The sequence below is a fragment of the Chaetodon trifascialis genome, chromosome 7, assembly GCF_039877785.1.
Source record: "Chaetodon trifascialis isolate fChaTrf1 chromosome 7, fChaTrf1.hap1, whole genome shotgun sequence".
Classification (NCBI taxonomy): Eukaryota; Metazoa; Chordata; class Actinopteri; order Chaetodontiformes; family Chaetodontidae; genus Chaetodon; species Chaetodon trifascialis.
In genome coordinates, this window is record NC_092062.1 from 6,577,462 (window position 1) to 6,597,600 (window position 20,139).

Sequence of the window (20,139 nt, forward strand, 5' to 3'; positions counted from 1 at the left end):
CATGATATTTGGTGTACAAAAAATGTATGCATGTGCATCAACACAAACAGGCAATCCTCCTTACATGATGATGTGGTTGGACTCTGTCCAGACTGGCTCATGTGTTCCACATTTAACACGCCTGCAGCAGATTTTACAGTCCACTCCAAAACAAAAGTGACTTTGTGGCTTTGAAGGTTTTCCTGATGGTCTACTGTATATGGCAGGCTAAAGACCAATAAATGAATAGTACACCTTGTAACAATATTCAGTATACATATAGTTTGTCATACATGTCTCCATGTAGACAAACAGAAAAAAGGAAGGGATTTATACTTTTGTTTGTGTCGTATGGTAGAGGTACTAGTACTTTACTACTCTGACTTTGCAGAGTCAACTTTATAAACATAAAATAAAAATCAACTAATAAATTGATGTTTTTTTTTTTTTTACAGATTAGGCTACCCAGCAGAATATAAAGTAATTAAAAAATGAACTCCACCTTTACCAGCTGCAACACATATTAATGCATCAATCAGAATAACCCAGTAATATAACATATATTTTTCTGGAACGGCCCACTCTGCACTTTTGGTAATGTAAGTATATTTTGATGCTTCTACTTTTGTACTATTACTTTGTAAGATTTTGAATGAAGGACCTTTACTTGTGACAGGCGGTGGTAAATATCGCCACCTATTGTTTGAATACTGATTGTGTATAGAAAAAAAAAATCACATCCTATTTCCTAATTATGCCTGTATTATGTAACCTACCAGATCCTTCCATGAAGTCCCGTCCTGCGCTCATGAGTGATTTGAAACTCCATTCCTGCCCTCTCTTATGTACTATATGCCTTAATGTCTCCCTCTCTGAATTATGTTTCCCACAATGCATGATAAAATGTTCTACATCTTTCCCCATTATATATGACTGACTGAAAACCTCCTTCAGATAAAGTAGTCTGGCACCAAAAATGTGAGCAGACTACCCTCTGCTGGCGGAACTCATGTACTGCAGGTAACGCGCGCATGGATAGTATGCACTATGCGTCACACCTCCCTGTGTATGAGTGTGTCAAGAATGGTGTTGACGAACAGAAAGAGTACTGTAGGTTTATGAGTGAATTTGTTTTGTTTTTTAAAAACATGTTTTAATAACTAGCACTATTTGTTGTGCTGTTTCTTGCACGTGGAGATCATTAATTGACAATAAAATTGAAAGGATAAAATGAAACATATTAAAACGTGTGTGTGTGTGTGTGTGTGTGTGTGTGTGTGTGTGTGTGTGTGTGTGTGTGTGTGTGTGTGTGTGTGTGTGTGTGTGTGTGTGGTCCGCAGATACTTTGCTGTAAATTGTTCTATGTACAGTGCAGGGATATGTTTGAAGGTCGTCAGTGGCACAGTATATCAGAGCGAAAACAAACCGCTGGCTAATATTGCCGTCCAAGAGGTTGACTTTGCGCTAGGCACGCTGGGAAATGGATTTCGTAAACGTCTTGGAGCGTTTAACACACAGGCGCATGCGAACTACATTTTCCGTGGCTCTCTGCACGGTTGGGTTTACATGCTGCTTTCCACGCAGTCCGCGCTGCGGCAGCGATAAATGTGGTCTCTGAAGGACTGCTAGCCCGGCCACTTTTCGTATGGCCCTCCAATTAAGGGGTACGATTTTGTCTTGAACTCAGCACGTAACTACCAACGTAAGTGTACTTTGATTTCTGTCCTCTGGTTTAGTATGTTTTACTTCAGTAGCAACTACTGTTTTTCCTACCTGTGAGGTTAGCAGCTAACTTAGCTAGCAGCCAACTAGCTAACGTCAGCTGTCAGAAGCCAAAGTTGGCAACAGTTCAGAGTCTGGCCTTAACAGGCCCGCCTGCCAGTCAGTGTGTAAAGTACAACCACTGTCTGCTGTATTAAGATGAAAGCGTCCTTACTTCATCTCCCGCTGGACAGTACTCCAGCAACATAAGGACTGGCCAAAAGCTGCCTCCTTGTCCTCCAGACAAAACTGGCCAATGTCAACTAGCCTAAAATAGTGCCTGTGTAAGGTTAGCATGAATTTAGCGTTACTCCGGTTCCGGTTGTAACTTCTGAAATAAAACAGAATAGATTCTTGCAGTCGATTTTTCCCTGCAGTCTATTGGAGTACTTTTATTTTGAAGTTAGATACAGTGACTTCCTGTGTTATAGTGGAGGATTCACAGCCCTAACGGTAGTTTGGCTAGCTGCTAGTCGGTTTACCTGAAGTTTTGAGACAAAAAAGAAAGAATTGCCCTGCTCTTTACCGTTATTGTACCTTTAATGTGTACGCTACCATTTTTAAACGTAATTTCAGCTGAACTTCCTTCGTGAAACTCACCAACCCGTTTGTTTTGCTTCAGGTGCTGTATATATGACTGTGCAGTCATAACACAAGGTATGTTGAGGAGTTTTAATCTGTCATATAACCTGTGTGATCAGTGAATGCAAAGGAGATGAAGTTATAGCTGGTGCAGGAATGTCATGGGTTATGGCTGGTTTCCTTAGTGAGCTGTTGACAGTTACCTCGGTAGTTTCAGCACTATTTATATTATATAACGCAGAAGCTACCCTTACTGTGTAAACTGTGTAAAAGTAACACATATACATAACATGACTGAAAATTGTAAGGTTGCACTCGAGCTTCTTAATGGTAAGCAAAGTGATGTCACTGTAGGAATATTGGAAAGCTATTGAAATATGGTCTACAGGAAACCATGGATACACAACGCTTTTTGTGAATTCTGGTTAAATTTCATCTATGTTTGTCTTCACAGCCTGAATTTTATCTTGAACTTGGAGTGCCAAAATGTCCGTGCTCCGTAGATTGTCAATGAGGTCATGCAGCGTTCAGTGTGTCACAGTTATCACTGTGATGTAGACAAACTGTCTAGACTGCTGCTATTTCAAATGACTTTGAAAGACTGATGTACAGTATTTGTACTGCTCAAATGTCAATACTGATAGTATGATGATAAGTACATGATAATAAATGAAATATTCTAAGCAGCTCAAAGATGTTGGACTCGCATTATTTTTTGACGTTTCACATTCAATGATTAATCTAGAATATAATTAGCAGATTGATAATGAATGTAATTGTGAGTTGCTACACTAAAGAAGCATGTAATCATTTCAGTATGTCACTGGAGTGTCTTTTTGTCTTATCATAGTCTGTGGTTAAACGTCACAGCAGCACAGAGGAGGAGAGGAAGAGGATGATAATGCAGCGCATCCTAACTCATGGGACAGTGCGGCGGGTGGCAGCAGTGCGCCCGTTTCTGGTAGGTGTCCCCGTCCCCGAGCTGCCAGTCGCATTTTGTTGCTGTGCCCTCCGCCTGTCACTGCCACCACCCACAGGCCAGCGCTGGCTGTCAACGTCAGCCTCCAGCAAGGCAGCGCATCAACCGAAACACCAGCCGCAGCAGGAGGAGTCACAGCCCAGCTCCACACCTCAAACACAGGAGGTCCAGAAAGACGAAGCTGAGCTTAATGTTGCAGAGGTGGACCCCCTACAGGACAAGTCCATTGGTCTGGTCCAGAGGTTTAAGAAGACCTTCAAACAGTATGGGAAGGTTTTGATCCCTGTGCATCTCTTGACATCGTCCGTCTGGTTTGGAACCTTCTATTACGCTGCTATGAAGTGAGTCTTATTGTGATGATGCGTTGTGATCCCCTCAGAGATCAGATTGACATTAACTTGATTTATTTTATATCTATTTGAAAAGTGGCAAACTATTTCATTGGCTCTGCAGTCTTAACTGTATACTAACTACCACAGTGTGTCTTTATTCTGAAAGTTAACAAATACTGTTAACTGTCATACTACAACATACTGTCAGCACAGCAGCGTGCACCAGTTTTCGCAGCTACTTAAACTCTTCCCCCTCTTCATGTTTTTCTTCCCCTCAGAGGAGTGAATGTAGTGCCATTCCTGGAGATGGTTGGTCTACCAGAGTCACTTGTTGGCCTTTTGAGAGACTCCTCAAGTGGCTACGCTCTGACTGCATACGCCATGTACAAGGTAATTTCATCCAAGACCCTCAGGGTTTTAGTTGAAGTGAACATTAAACATGTCAGCTCAATGATCAGCGTCAAAACACTTTAATAAAACAGTCACGTTGTCAAATTTCTGAATCTGACTTGAATGTGTGTGTCTTCCTCAGTCAGTATATTTGAAAAGCAGACACAGCAAATCTAACAAGTGATGTATGAGTGATGGACTCAGCCCTGGCTTCTGCTCTCCTGACCAGCTGTGTGTTTTTCTCTGTTTCCCAACAGATTGCAACCCCTGCTAGATACACGGTGACTCTGGGCGGCACGTCGCTGTCTGTTCAGTATCTCCGCAAGCACGGCTACCTATCCACACCACCACCAGTTAAGGAATACTTTCAGGACAAAATGGAGGAGACAAAGGAGAAACTGACAGAAAAGATGGAGGAGACAAAGGAGAGATTTTCAGAGAAGATGGAGGAAACAAAAGAACGTTTCTCTGAGAAAATGGAAGAGACTAAGGACAAGTTTTCTGAGAAACTGCAGGAAACCAAAGACAGGGTCTCCGAGGGAAAAGCATTTTTTAGAAAGAAAAATGATTAGCGAGTCCCATTTACAGATGGGGCCTCTGAGTATATGATCCTATTTTGATCTCAATAAATAATCAGTGAGTCTGGGGAAAGTAACAGCACTTCTAAGACTGTTTGTAAAGAACATAGAGACATTGCACTATCCTTGTCCTAAGAGTTTGCCTCACAAATTTCAGATGTCAACTGTTGTCTATTTAATTGTCAAAATTCAGTCCCTAATTGTCCAAATCTACCACGATGCACTGTAAGTATAGACTAGACAGCAGCTTAGCAGACTCCTGGAAATGCTACATCCCGGCTCAGTCATCTCAGACTGGATTTACACAGGCTCATGCGATCTGGACTTTAACTCATGGTTGACTGTAAGTTGGCTGATTAAAGAGAAGCTGTCTTCTCATTTCTCTTCACATACATACACAAGAAATAAAAAGAGGTCTGAGCTTCTATGGGATGAAAAAAATCAACCTGCCTGTGTGACAGCAGCATCCATTTATGACTGTATGGGAGCACATGATGCTAATCCTTGTGGTTGTTAGGAAAATAAAACTTGAAGCTCATGGTTACCTGTGTGTACAAGTCCGTCAAAGCCTTGTCGAAGGCGAAGTATCACCTTGTGTCTTTTATAATGTAGTGAGAAAGAAAGAAAGTTTTTCTAAAGAATTTTTATCCAATAGCCCTAGCTAATATATTACATTATTGTACCACTGAATGCATTGACTGAAAGCTGATTGAAAGCTGTTCTTGGAGCAGATAAAGTCAGAGCACAGTACATATCAGTTTACATGTCATGTAAATGTGTAGCTGGTTCAGTGTGGATGAACAGGAGACACACTGATACACGGGCAGTGTGCCAAATGAAATGTCGGGTACTTTGGTAAATACACATGTTCTTGTCACAAATTCAAACATGTTGGTTTAAAACCACAAATCAATAAAGCAAAAATGTTAATCATCAAAGTTTGTATGCTGCGTTTATAGGCTGTGTGACACTTCTTGTACTGCAAGTGAGACTGTAACTATTAAAAGTGGCAGTAACAGAATATTCCACGTAAAAAAGAAAAGTGCCTCGTGATCAGTAAAAGTCAGAGGTTTTCCTGTTACTGCCTGACTTGGTCTGATATGACCAGATGCTGATGGTGGCTAATGTTAGGTTAGGATAGTACACACAAGTTAGATATTGTTAATCAGCATTACTGTAACTGACTTTTTGACTCCTTCTTTTCTTCTATTACACTATGTTTTAACGCTCACAATCATACCCCAGGTCATTTGTGAGGATGATGGTTGCTGTTCAGTAAGTTTCACAGCTGCACTTAAAGCCATCACTGTGAACACCAGTGACAATACTCAGACATCCAGGCCTCACAACACTGTACTCAGCTGTAAGCAGCCTCTTTTACAGATGTGGAATTAATATTCAGATCCTTTAGTTAAGCGTTCTAATCAATCCAGACATCCTACACTTCTGAATTCAAAATTTTGAGTAAACTTGAGTTTATAAAACAGGTAAATGCACTCAAAGCAATAATTCATATTTTTTCATGAACAATGGGTCGGATGTGACAAAAAAGGCGTGCAATAGTGACAAACTAGCAGACTGCAGTGTCAACCTGCAGCGTCACAGCCCACAGAGTTATTTTTGGTTCACTCTCATCAGTGTAATTTCCAATTTCCAGCAGTAGTAGTTTTGAGAGAACTCCACTGAAAACCAGCTGCCCAGCATCCAACAGTTAGTGGAAACTTGAACAGAGCTAAAGGAGACTGATGTTTGGACATCCACTCATCAGATGTCCACAAACACGACTGCTAACACTCATACCAATTTAGCAAGGCCTTCACACAATGTGTGTGATTTTTATTTTGTTGCAGACTTCTGCCCCCAAGCGGCCGAAAAGGATCAATGCAGCTTGAAAGTATGAACAGTACTCCTGCAGAAGCACTCCCTGTGAATGGTTCATCAGTGAATACTTCCATATGTAGTAACTGGATATTATTCCTGCATCATCAGTGTAAGAGTAGCACTTAACTGTCGCAGTTTGTTAAGGTGGAACAATGTATTAGATTGTCTAAGATTTATTATACTTTATGAGCATAGACACCTCATGGGCCATCCGACCAAGTGACCAAGCCAGCTGGCCTCATTTTTGTGGAGTTTTATGATGTCTTTCATCAGATTTAGAGAGGCCTTAGTGCATGATGTCAATACCCTCAGTGAACTAGACATAAAATTAAAAAAAACATGCTTCATAAAACCCTTGGTAGCTTGTGACGGCCTCAAAGTAAATGCTCGGGCTATTCCTTCATTTTCTCAGAGGGATCTTTTCTCTTTCACTTTGGCATAAGATCTCTTAACAACAGTCACTTCACACAGGCTGTGACTTCGGGGCCCCTTGGCCCTGATCCTTGTGCCCTCAAATGTTCTAGTGTTCACGACTTCAGTACTCCATCCATATTCGTCCCTGAAATCTGTAGTGGAGTAGAAGCATAAAGTAGCTTGGGATAGAAAAACAGCTTCAGCTGAATATAATGTTAATGAAAGCAGTGATAGTGAACCGAAACAGTAAATCTGTGAGAGGTAAAAACCAAAGCAATGAACTCAATTTTCTGTGAGTTCATCACAGTGACATGAAAACATCGGTAAGTGCAGCTTTAAGAACAGCACTCAAGGAAATGTACTTTCACCCCTCCTCTGCTTCTGTTTGAACGTACGACTGAAAGCTCCCCTTATCAAATGTTTTACATTCAGATGTAGTAAAAGAGCACCTGCTCCTCGTGAATTCATAATAGATTTTCAGTCACAGTGCTGGATGTTTGTTCCCCAGAGATGAAAGCGCAGGTATGCACTGACGAGCATGGCAGGCGGGGAAGTGCTCAGCGGGTTAAGGTCAAGGTACACACCACTTACGGAAGAGTCAGTATGGTCTGACACTTAGTTTCTTAGCTGTCAGTGTCCAGAAATGCTAAACAGATTTAAACATCATGCAGTCAGACCCTGGACATGCTCCAGCCTGCCTCCTTCATTATGAATCTTATCTATATGTAAATATAATAGTATTGCTCGGAGCTGATGGGAAGTGTGTTTGAGTTACAATGACCTCTGCTGTCCACACTAATGAACAACTGTTTATGCAGTCCACGGCCCCTCACACAAACACCTGTCTGTTCTCCCACAGGGAGTATGACACAGAAGACAGAGCGGCGCTGCGGTTGCTGAAATCATTTCAGTGTAAAGACAATCTGTGTTCCTCAGGTGTGAGTCAGTGGCTAAACATGACTCAAGTGTCAAGATGCCTCTGGGAAGCCTGAGGTGAAGCACAGGTCAGGAGGCAAAAAACTGTCCAATCTGCCTGAAGTCTCTTGATTTGCTCTGCTTTACATCCTTTCTAACAAAAGGTCAGTGGAATCATCTTTGCTGTCACTGACAGACTGTGAGTACATTAGGAAGTTGAAGCTGAGGTCATATTTGTTGAAATAGTTTCGCCAGAAAGTTTTGTATATAGTCTTCAAGTGGGATAAGTTACATGTTACAAATCTCAAGTTTTATTCTACATCTTGTAATATTTAAAGGGCACGATCACACAGAAATGACCAAAAATCCATATGGAATCTGGTAAAAGGTCAGTTCTCCAAAATAAAACAAGACATATTTCCTCAATCAGCCTCAGCGGTACCCAGGCAGGGAGATAGTTTGGGTTTTATATGTCTGTGTTTTCAAATACGCGTCTCAGAGATTCAGAGATGGGGGGCCTCCACCCCAGTACAATGGAGGCACCATCATGCGGTGCTCACAGCATTGAAAAATGGCCTTTTAAAAGTTCAGCAGCAACATGTCTTTCCAGAAATAGTGTCCCAGTTACTATTGATCCATCACAACCCAGACTGTCAACAGTTTTCTTCAGGACTATTTCTGTGGCAGAAAGTAGTTTGAATTAAAAGTGATTGTCCAGAATAATGGGGACACTGTCTCCTGGAAGAGACGTTGCTGTTGAGCATTTCAAATGTCAAGCAATAAAGGTCACCTGTGACCTTGGGGACAAACATTTAACAAAACAAACAACAACAAAAACTAGCTGATGGCATCTTCTTCCACATGACTTTCAACCACATCTGATGGTATTCTTCAATGGATGGAGTTCGTCAGGTCACAGAGATGACTCAGTTGTCACCGTGTGACTTAAATCTAGCTCTCTTGTCGATGGCTGCATATGGGGGAACGGGTGGTCTTGAATGGGTTGCGCTGAATTGTGACTCCTTGTTGGCTGAAGATTCTGACAGTCCAGCCAAAGAAGGGTGTCCAACTGGGACTACTTTGACTGGGACTCATTTTTAAATGTCATTTCCTACAGCTGCACGCACCACAAACAAGGTGAAACACTGCACAGAGGAGGACTTTTAAGAGGCTTAAGAGTTTCTGCTGCAGAGGAGAAAATGGTGGAAAGACAAAGAGACAGGAGAAATATCTCCAAACGCTGAATGACAGAGAGTTAATGAAACGCTACAGATTAGATAAGGGATTATATTAGATTATCTCATAGAGATGTGCTCACATCTTATCTCCCACCCAACACAATAATGCTATAACACCAGCAGTCACAGAAATTGATGAGAGCTGAACCATTTTTCCTCATTAATAGGCTCATCATTAGATTCAGTACTAAAAATACCATCATGGTAAATAAACTTCAGCAAATAAATAGAAATAAATAGAATTATCAGCATGTTAACAGGTTACTGCACAGGTCAGCTTGTGTTTTCAAACCTTTTGTCAGCCGCTTTTAAAGTATCGCTGTCACTGTCCATTACCACTAAGAATGCATGTGTTGTTATCAACCAATCACACCTTTAAAAGCATGCGTCATACCTAGCTACAGGGTCAACCACACCTCCTCACTCAGGTAAAAGCTTCTGTCCCTTCCCTGCTCGGAGTTGCTCTGAGAGGACTCTCATTGTGTTGGTGAATTTGACTCCTGTTATCACAGCTTCCTGCTCGAAATGCTGTTATCTAAGTCCTGATGATGATGTCACCAGGACTTTTTCCTCAGACTTGACAAGGTCCTCCAGAGCCACGAAGGACACTGTACAACTGTTTGACGGGTGGAGTGGGACTGTTTATGAGATGTTCAAAGCCAGTATGGTATGTTTGACATACCCTGGCCATAGCAGGTTTGAGTTTTTCTGCTAGTAAAGCAGGGACTATACATAAAGATATGTCACACTGTTAAGTAGCTCACTCACTGAGTGACTTGTCTCCAGAGAGCCATATCAATAAAATCTGTTAGATCTGATTTCAAATGAAGCAATACTGCCCCAGTTAAAGCTCACTCTGTTAGTATTTCCCTCAAACCAGTTTCCAAACAGGAGTGAACATTTAGGCACTGCTTCCTGATAAAATATGGAAGTGAAATACTTGCTACTAGAAAGCAGTTTCCTCCTCCTCTGTTTCCTGTCGGATGCTAAAAGCCTGGGAGAGATTCAGACTCCGAAGCTGCATCATGTCTCATCTCTGAACAAACTGCAGTTGATGTATGCATGATTTCCTCTGCATGGCCTTCACCAGTCTGCCAGCTCTCAAGATGTGTGTGAGTGTAGTCTGAAGAGAGTGAGTCAGGAGGAAATGTGAACAGTATCAGGACGGTTGTGCTCCGTGCAGCGTTTTGCAGCAGGAGGTTCACAGAGAGGACAAGAGGCGGGGGCCCACGCTCCCTCTGTACTTGTAAGTGAGGCTAAGTGCTTTGAACATTAGCTTTGTTTCACTCCTGTGAATGCTATGGCAAGTCACCAGATGGGGTCTGTCTATAAATAAACCGGTCTTGCTGAAATATACAGAAACGTATGTTTAATGCATTTCATTACTTTACGGGGCTGAGTGAGTCATTCGCTCGTGGCTCAAGAGAAACTTTGCTAACAACTGTTTAACAGGAAACAGTGATGGAGGAAGAGTTTGACTGTGACCTGGATCTGACCTACACTGCGCTGCCTCGACAATGAGGAAGATTCAGCAGATTTGGATGATGGGGGTCAAAACAACATGAGAAGCTCACCAGAGGCTGTGCTTCCTCCAGCACATGAGAGGAGGGAAGTGCGGATGTATTTTTGCAGAGCTATCTTTTTATTATGTGGTCATCTTCTCCAGAGCTGCTGGCTGTGGCAGCGATGCAGCTGCTGGATGAAGTGGCCGCTTCCTATTTTTCTGCTACCCCGAGAGAAAAGTCAGGACCTGTTTTCTCCTTCACAGCAGCTGAACTCTTCAAATGGCACTGTTTGGTTTGTTTAAAGGAGCACTCCACAGATTTAACACAAACAATCTGTTTAGAATGCCTCCAGTAGCTGGAGAGGGGTTTCTTAAAGTCTGAGAGCTGGGTGCATTAGCAGCATCAGCATTAGCATTAGCATAAGCTGCATTCTGGGAAATGTTTTTGGAGCTTGATTCACACTAGGGACACTAGGGAAGTAATTGTGATTATAGTTTTAGAGTTCAGACAACATACATACTAAGTTGTCCAGTGACATGAACATTTGCAGATAAACACAGGAATCTTTCCCAAATGATGTGAACACAGCACAGAAGTTGGGATATCTCTGCATCTGCTGGTTCAGACATTTATGTTTCCCTCAGGATGAACCGTAATAAACTCCCATAAACTCCTCCAGCTCCATCATCAGGTCAAAATATTAGTGTAAACATGATTTATGATCAAATACATGTGAAATTAATGATGGCATTCCCATCAGCCTCAGCTGTACTTGGTGGGATAGTCCTAAACTGCACAGCGTGCTAACAGGCTAACATGGTAAACATTATAGATGCTTAACATAGCGTTGCAATTGTGACCATGTTAGCACTTCGCTGAAAGCACTGTGGGGTCTCAGTCATCGGAGTCCTTGTGGTCCTGTTCACACGAAACAAACGGATATCTGTCACAACTTTTGAAGAAGAACGTTCTGTCATCAGTTTTTGCTAAAGTCAGTGATTTCAATGGACGACTCAGCAGTTTAATGTGGAAGTGAGATGGAAAAGCCACCTTGGATAAAAACTGAGAGGCAGTTTCAGCAAAAATGGATCAACTCTTACTTTGTCAGATCTCTGGGGACAGAAAGTGATCTGCCTTATCTGCAAACAGGTGAATTCAGTCCTCAAGGAATTTAATGCTAAATGCGATTATGAGACCAATCTCAAAACCCACAGCAAGGTCATGGTTTTCCTACACGGCCATCAGTCGTTTGGCCTCCGAAACCGGAACTCAGTCATTGAAACTTTGAGAACCTCTGTTGTAAGTCTGGGGCAGTTTTTACAACATAAAAAAGGCAACACATTGAACAGAAAATGTATGCAGAGCACTACATGAATCACTCTGCGACCTGTAGTCAGCATGCTTAACATGGACAAGAACTAAGCTGAAAAGCACATTAGGTTTAGCTGGACTGAAATAGGTTTTATAAATAAAATCACCTTATATAATAGTATCATAGCAGCCAATTAACCCAATCAGGCTGTGTTCTGCATGTCAGGCCTCAACCTGCATCCTCAAGCAACCATGCTAGAAATCATGCAAGCAAGTTGCTGATGTGCCTTAAATCCTGCTCAGGTTGTTTGGCTGCATCAGTGAGGACAGATAAAGCCCCGAGTGGCGCCGCCACTCGCACCGACTCCAGTAATCACATCACAAACCCTCATGAGCTATATAAGAGTAAGGGGAAAAAATACAGGGAGAACACCAGAGTCATCACTTTTAAAGTTTTATTCATTACGCTGCAGTTTGACTACAGCATAAGTACAAGCATAAAATCTTTGACTACAACAGCACTTAAGCAACATTTTTTGATTTTTTTCTTCTTTTCTGTAAAAGTATTGCAATAACAGACCTTAGGCCTAAAACCTATTACATCACAATTGCTTAAATAAAAAGAGGCAAAAATACACAACAATTTTACCTCCGTGTTTTGGATATATATATACTGTATGGTCACTGGATACAGTCATATATATATCTATATTTCAGCACAGAGGGGGGAGGGGGGAACGAGAAGGATTCATTTTGTAAATAAAGCAAACCGATGTTACAAAACCCATGATGGAAGCAGTCCTATGGTAACTGTCAAGACAGAGAGAATACCAAACTGTTGAGACGTTATCATTGTTATTATTAAAATCTGGAACGATAAAAACAGCTACTTGTTGTCAGCAGTTGAGTACAGACTTCTGATAAGTGGAAAGAGGGAGCGCGCTGCGGGGGCAGAAATCAAATAAAAATCAGTCTGAGCCCAAGATAGTTCTTCAAGCTAGTGCAGGAAACGAAAAAACAAAAGGTCTATTAAGAAGAAGGAGCGCCGCTCGGCTCTCCAGCCAAAGTTACAATAGAGACTTTTCCAAATTAAAACTACACAACTGCCACTTATTTGGTGCTTTGAAGAGAAAATGGCGCGCTGCTATGTACATCATCTATAGATAAGAATGAACATGCTCTGCGGTTATTGTACAGTGTTATGAGTTATTTTCAGTACATACTGTAAATAAATGACTGCAGATTAAACATGACTTTTCTTTCAATATACTGTGCCACATATAACATTGTAATGTAGAAAACAAACAAAAGGAAATCATAATAATAAAGAGAGAAAAGAGTTAAATGACAGTTTTAACGGCAATTTTCACTCGTTTCACGCTGGTGCAACTTTCCAATCTTGACCAAAAAGGGAATGAGCATTTTTCCTTTCATGTTTTTCCACTCTTCCTGTTCAACATGAATGTGATCAAAGTCAGTGATCCTCCTGTAACAGAGCTGAAATGCTTTAACCAGAGCCCAGCATCCAGCCGGATGGATAGCAGTGCTGAGTGTGCTCCACAGATTTATGCTTTGGCAGATATACAAAATTACAGCTGAAATGAACTAAATGATTAAGATCTATGAGTACAGACACATATTCTTCCTTATTTGGAAGTGCTGACGGCTCTCGTGTGCAGTGGTCATGTGACACGTCTCTCAAACTAGAAAGCTTCGGCTTTTTGATCAACAATTTACAAAGCGAGTTGAAATTCAACTGGGGCTCGGCTGAAGTTGTGGCTTTAACACCAGCTGATGCGTGTGTGACTCCTGTTGTCTTAAAAGATCTAATAGAGCTATACATCTGTGAGATGACTGCGGTGAACATAAACCCACCAGCCAGTACCCAAATGATGGCAACCACTGTGAAAGCTTGTTTTTAGATGATCCAATAAACAAGTGAATAATATCCTTTCTCAACAACGTCCTCATCCTTATCATAACAGACTATTATTTATAGCAAAATATTATAAGTAGTAATTTGTATTTGTGTTGCAACCATTTTCTAAGCATACTTTGCAAACCATGTTTTCTCATAAAAAAAAGACAAAGCACGTTTTTAACTGTAGGCATTTACAAATTTGATGCTGCCTTCTTAAAATTCTTATATTGTCTATACATTATATTACATTATACACAACATTTTTTTGTGGTGTCTACCCATTGGGTAGGATATGTGCATAATATATTCAAGTTATATACAGCACCTTACAAACAAACATAAAGAAAGACAGACTACTGAAAAAAGCACCGTTGGAAGTGAGGCACAACGAAGGTGGGAGCTTTTTGAGTGCAAGTGGGTTCCTATGTCTGCTCCACACGCTGGTCAGATTACTGGTTGAAATGGCTTCGGTTGCTTCGCTGGGAGTGATGGCTCCTGTCTGGCATAATGGAAGTGAGCAGGCCGGTGAGCACGCTCGCCGACATCGGCGCGTGGGTCGTGGGCGGAGCTCAGAGCTAAAAATGGTCAAGGTTGAGCTGCAGCTCGGAGAGGCAGCTGGTGTTTTGCTACACTGCTGCTCCTGTGGTCACCAAATGTATAGTTTCATGTGGACCTTCAAATCAAATGTGGTTTTTGTCCACTTCACTGCAGGATCACGTTCAGTCTGTAATCAAACAGGAGCTCAGGAGCTGAATGAGAGACCCAGACCAGACTCACCACTGTAACACGTGTCCACAGCTGTACAAAAAGAAAAGAAATGATCATTTTTGGCAAACCTGGCTAACCTTTCCTCTCATCTCTCTGCTCCACTCTGCCAGACAGGCGCTCAGTCCGAGAAAAAGCACCCGTAAAGATTCCAAGCAGCAGTTTGACTGAGGTGTGGTCTGCTCAAACATGAACATTAGGCACCTTATTTACTCACATAATAGTAACATGCAAACCTCCTTGTAGAAAACATAAAATTCATCTTTATATCCTCGATTTACAAGCTATGACTGTGCAGACAGAACAAGGCGAGAAAAAAAAAACAGAAAGGAAGAAAAAGAGGAAAGAAATGCGGGTTTGAAGCAGGTCCGTACAGTCAAAGGCAGAAGTGTTCGGACAGTCTTTTCACCTCGGACTCACCTGGGTGGGTTTCTGTGTAACAACATGAAATGTTTTCATTCGGGTGTCGCAAGACACAAGACCAAGCTTTGTCTCAATACTTATGCTTTTGACTGCAGAGGGTCAGATTTCTCTCCTAGTTTTGCATGAGTTGAGGGGACAGGATGCACAGAGGGACTGAGGACTGAGAGGGTGGGGGGTGGGGGGGCATGAGAAGCAGCAGTAGCAACAATAGTAGCAGCAGCAGCAGCAACAGCAATAGCAGCAGCGATGTAGTCACACGCACACGCGCACACACACACACAGTAGCTCCAAATAGACACACCGACTGGAAACACAACTGGGACACATGCATACATTCAAACACACAGAAGCTAATGGAATCAGAAGGCTCATCTTCAAACTGACTCTTTCTCCATCATCCTGACATCTGAATGCTGTAAAGTCAAATGTGAGCTCTTAGTGCACAAGAAAGAGCACGTTCACTTAGTTCATGTGCACCCAGAGGAACGTTTCCACGTCCCCGGTATGATGTTTCAGCTGGAATTCAGCTCAGCATAAGGCCTCTCTGCTGCACTAGTACTACGTGACGCCTTCAAATACTCATTGATGCTGCATTAAGCAACTTCACACTCCAGCTGCAACTCGCACCAGCAGAGGATGACTGAACGTTTCCGAGTGTGAACGACTTAAATGCACAGAAATCATGAACTACATGATTTAATTAGAGCAAAAAAGGTTCCTGTGTCCCAATTCCATAATACATACTAATACATACTGAACTACAGTGACACTGCTGAGCATTTCTTAAAAGCTGCATCCACCTTTTAGTCATCCCGACAGTTTGTTCTTGACATTGGAAACAGTGGTTTGGGAAAATAACTCAACTCAACGTCCACTTTCTACCTTTTCCAGAGCTCTCCACCACCTACCATGTTCTTCCACAGCAAATGGTTTCCTCAGCTCCTCAGACATTTAGCTCAGCTGTTGTGACGGAGCGAGCTTCAGAAAAACGGCAGCAAGTGGACAACGAGTTGAGACGTTTGCGTCAAACCATGTAACTGTGAGCTGGGCTTGGGCTGAGGTAGGGAAGTCTGAAACTATTGAGAGACACAGTAACACACTGGATATGTTGACAATAAGAAAAATATAGAATAACATCAGCCTTATCCTTTAATCTCCTCAAAGAGAAAACAAAATTGTTTTTCAAAGATTTAGCGCTTCATATTTTATTTGCTCAGATCTCCCGCGCCTTCCCTGTCTCACCACCATCAGCTATTTGGTTTAATATTTTGCAGCAGTGAGCAGCTCCTCCATCTCCTTTGTGCACTGCAGTGAGGGACAAGCGTCCGTCCATCTACACTCCAGTCACAACAAGTGTGCACTTTTTTACTCGACTTTTTTTAGCATGAACACGCTACACCCTCAGCACCCTCTGAGAATCAGTATGTATTATGAAACTGGGACACATTGTCTCACTATTATCAAGAAAGGTGGAGCTGTCCTTGTGCAGCTTTAATGGAGCCTGTGGGGTCGACTGTGGCGTGCTCCTTCTTTCAGTGTCTACACCATGATAATAACCATCACGCTTCTCTGGATTTAATGAAAGCTTAATTAATGATGTGTTAATATGGACAGTGCCAAATAAGTAATACAGTATGTCCTTGAATCTCTAAACTCAGACAAAGCAGTCAGCTAATAAATCACTCAGATAAACACAGACATTCTCACACACACACACACACACACACACACACACACACACGCACACACACACACACACACACACACACACACACGCACACACAATGCTCCTGCAGGAGCATTAAGTGCTTTTCTGTGTTTTTAAAAGGTCTAACCAACAAACACACACACACGTGCACACACACTCACACACACAGGGAGGAGAGGACTGCACTAGCACACTGCCAAACAAGGGCTCCACTCCAGTCTCCACTTTAAAGGGCTTGGCGGACTCTGCATCATTTGAACGCACTTTTTCTGCACACAGATGGAGGGAGGGATGATGAACAGTGTTTACCAGAGACACTGTTAAAAAGCTGGGATGGGGGGGTGGGGGTGGAGGAGGGGGGGCACTGGCATTGAACGCAAACAAGATAGAGAGACAGAGAAAGCGCAAGAGCAGAGGAGAAGGCAACGATGAGCAGAGAAAAAGGCTCAATTTTCAAAAAGGTTGTCTTTTACAAAAAGGACCCTCCCATAGCCCTTTGACTTCGACCACAGACAGTTTCGTTTAGACCTGATCGCTGTGCTGGCGGATGCAGACAGGAATCTTCACTTTGTGTCGTCTTGGTTTGTTTTTGTGGCTTTAGAGACGTGAAGACGGAGAGCCGAGCCTTCTGTTTTTGTTGTTGTTGTTGTTTTGTGTTTTCGTTGTCATGGAGGCGGGGTTCGTGTTCAGTGTGGCTGTTGGCAGAATGCACTGTGCATGTCAGGATGAGCAGTGGGGGGGGGGGGGGGGGGGTATGGACGCAGGAAACAGGAAAGAGGAAGTGTCAGGTGCTCAGAGGTTGGGACAGGGTTGAAAAATGAAGAATCTGCTGCGACCAGGCCACTGGGTGGACTATCAGATATGTTTTTCTTGTTATGGAGTCGTGTTATTCTTGGTTAACTCGATATCCTACCAGCTGGCCAGATTTCCCAGAAATGTTAGCATGGAGCACGTCGGATCTCGCCGACCACCTCGCATCTTTCTAAGAGTTTAGCAACTGCTCTGGTTTGAGAAAGCATCTCCAAATCCTCCAACTAAAAAAACAAACCAGAGAAAGTGAGTGATGTTTGGTTCACCCAGCGGCCGGTCGCCAGGCCGATGTCTTCCCCACGACGCTGAAGTGTAGACAGACGTGAGCAAGGTCATTCTCTTACTAAGTCTCACTGTGCCTGTGTTGTAAGCAGACAGATGTAGTAGGCTGGGTACGAGTATTTCTTGCGGTTTTCAAAAAAGGAAGGACATAAGCTTATAATACTTGTTTTTTGTTTTGTTTTGTTTTTTTTTTGCTCCCAACTGTTTGAATAACTTTGGAGCCAAAGTCCAGTCAGTCAGTCAGTCCATTCATGAAAAGGACGAAAAATAAAGAAAGAAAAACAAACACATCATCATCATTATTATCATCACATAGCATTATTTCCCTCTTCTCTTTTACAACAAAAAGATAGTGCAACTTTAAGATAACGTTTCTTTTTTGTGTTGTGAATGTTAGAACGAGTGATTTTCCCCCCTTTGCTTTGCTTCCTCGTGAACCTTGGCACTAAGATTTGGGTTTGTGAGTCTCTTGTTTTGTTGTGTTCTCTGTAAGTCCTTGATTCTCAGTTCTCGCTTTGTGCACAGATCCCGGTCCAAAAATGAAACCAAAAAGAAAAACTTCATCCTGACCTCCCGGGGACAGAGTCGTCACCCGAGGGGACGAAAAGCAAATAGTTTCAATCTGTGCTAGCAGTATGTTTCTTTCTCATGTAGAGGGAAAAGAATCTCTCCACGCAGTGCATACATCCTGCCCCAGCAGTGCTAGCTGTTTGAATTACTAACATCAGAAAGAAACTCAAAGGAAATCAACTCTTGGTTTTCTCTTTCCTTGTTTTGTTGTAGCTAAGGTTGATATTTATTTGTGCATGGGAGTGTGGAGAGAGGACATGAGAGAGAGAGACAGAGAGAAAGAGAGAGAGCGACAGAGAGACCACTGCTTACAGGTGATCAGGGGTGAGGAGGAGAGACAGTATCCAGTCCGGGGTGGGTGGCCCCACCTGCCCTCCTACCCTTTTCTTCACACCAGGTCCTCCGGTTGGCCGTCCTTGGCCTTGGCAGGTACTATTGTGCTTTCTGATTGGCTCTGCTGCTGGATCGTCCTGCCTCCTGGCCCCCCCACCCTCTGGTTATTGCTGTGCTGGTGTAGAAAGAACGCTGAGCCGGGGTAGTGACCCATCACCTCGCTGTATGCTGGCGGGGGGCCTTCCATGCGCCCGTGGCTGCTGGAGTTGGCCGCACTGATGCCCGAGTTACTGCTGGGCGGCCTTGGGCCGCCTCCTCCCATCCCTCCCCCTCCTCCTACGACCCCTCCCAGGCTCCCGCCTCCTCCCATGTCGATCAAGTCACTGTCGTAGATGGTCCGGTTGGGCGGCGCCCTCACCGACTCGCGGTTGAGCTCCATCTGTTGCTCGGGGTCGCGGAGCTGCAGAGTACACGGCCCCTGGTACGGCGGGGGCTCCTCACCGTCTGACAGCGAGATGGTGGGCGGCAGGTCGATCTGATGCTGCAGGTAGGGGTAAGTGGGCTGGAAGCGGCTGAAGCGGTCACGCTGCATGAAAGAGGGAGCAGTGAAGCGATCCCTGGCCTGGGGAGCGTATAATACCTGAGAAGGACAGAGAGAGAGGGAAAGGGAGAAAGAAGAGGAGGGGGAGAGAGAGGAGGAAAGAGGAGTAAGAGAGAAGAAGGCAAGGAAATACAAGAGAAAAGAAGGAGAGTGGGAGAGAGAGAAGGAGGATGAAGGAAGGAGGGAAATAAGAAGGAAAGAAGGAGAAGGAGAATACAGAGAAGAATGTCAGTACAGACAGTTAACTAGCATCAACAGGCAAAATCAACATCACAACATTCAAATTTTTCTGATAAATACTACAATATGGAAAATGTACACAGACAAAACAAGCTGATGTTCAGTGCAGTGAACTGTGGGTCAACTCAGAAAATATTACAAGTTCAACAACTACTTGCAATGACCAATTCAGAGCAAAGAATTTTGTAAAATGAAAAACATAATATCATCATATATGATGCCACCAATGACAGGTCAGTGATAATACTGAAATGAGACTGAAATGTCCAGTTTGCTGCCTTTGTCTTGCAGTTGACTTGTACCTGTACTTGATATTTTGGAGAATTTGGTAAGGTATGGGGCCGCAGGTCACACGGCGCTCCACAGGCAGAAACATTTTCACTTATTTTTGTGTCACACACACAGGACTCTTTGTATTCTCAGAGCTTGAGACATTGCAGGATGAAGGGGGTACCATCTTGAAACACAGTATCTCAAGTTTCTCAGTGCATCCACGGTACTGACCCCCAGGTCTCAAAATCAGCCCTCATGACATTCACTACAGTGGAGTTACTGTTAACTGCTCAGAAAATCTTCTTTCTGTGCAAGCAGAAGTGAGCTCAGGGTAAACACTTGATTCCA

General features: G+C 43.0%; 2 protein-coding genes across 5 annotated transcripts in view; one reads left to right on the forward strand and one right to left on the reverse strand.

The window, feature by feature from the left end:
• The first annotated feature begins 1,547 nt into the window (after positions 1 to 1,547).
• On the forward strand, positions 1,548 to 5,537 carry LOC139333331 (uncharacterized protein C18orf19 homolog A-like). 2 transcript variants are annotated; one of them, XM_070965621.1, is made up of 5 exons: positions 1,548 to 1,681; positions 2,363 to 2,397; positions 3,173 to 3,642; positions 3,912 to 4,023; positions 4,281 to 5,537. In XM_070965621.1, exons 3-5 carry the CDS (start codon positions 3,218 to 3,220, stop codon positions 4,593 to 4,595), a joined length of 852 nt encoding a protein of 283 aa, XP_070821722.1. In that variant the 5' UTR covers positions 1,548 to 1,681; positions 2,363 to 2,397; positions 3,173 to 3,217; the 3' UTR covers positions 4,596 to 5,537. The 2 variants fall into 2 exon arrangements, with proteins under 2 accessions (XP_070821722.1, XP_070821721.1); XM_070965620.1 differs by having other exon boundaries at positions 1,565 to 1,681; positions 3,193 to 3,642.
• Positions 5,538 to 17,311: 11,774 nt separating this feature from the next.
• The window catches only part of LOC139333330 (low-density lipoprotein receptor class A domain-containing protein 4-like), a 210,658-nt gene continuing 207,830 nt past the window's right edge, over positions 17,312 to 20,139 (reverse strand). For all 3 annotated transcript variants that reach the window (XM_070965617.1, XM_070965618.1, XM_070965619.1), the window contains one exon: positions 17,312 to 19,317. In XM_070965617.1, coding sequence (XP_070821718.1) covers positions 18,733 to 19,317 — 585 coding nt within the window. In that variant the 3' untranslated portion in view covers positions 17,312 to 18,732. The remainder of the gene's footprint in view (positions 19,318 to 20,139) is intronic.

What these genes read in the sequence shown, in the direction of transcription:
- LOC139333331 (XM_070965621.1), top strand. Translation starts at nt 3,218, where the DNA reads ATGATAATGCAGCGCATCCTAACTCATGGGACAGTGCGGCGGGTGGCA. An exon ending in TTCTATTACGCTGCTATGAA is followed by an intron (nt 3,643 to 3,911) that starts GTGAGTCTTATT and finishes TCTTCCCCTCAG; the next exon opens with AGGAGTGAATGTAGTGCCAT. An exon ending in CTGCATACGCCATGTACAAG is followed by an intron (nt 4,024 to 4,280) that starts GTAATTTCATCC and finishes GTTTCCCAACAG; the next exon opens with ATTGCAACCCCTGCTAGATA.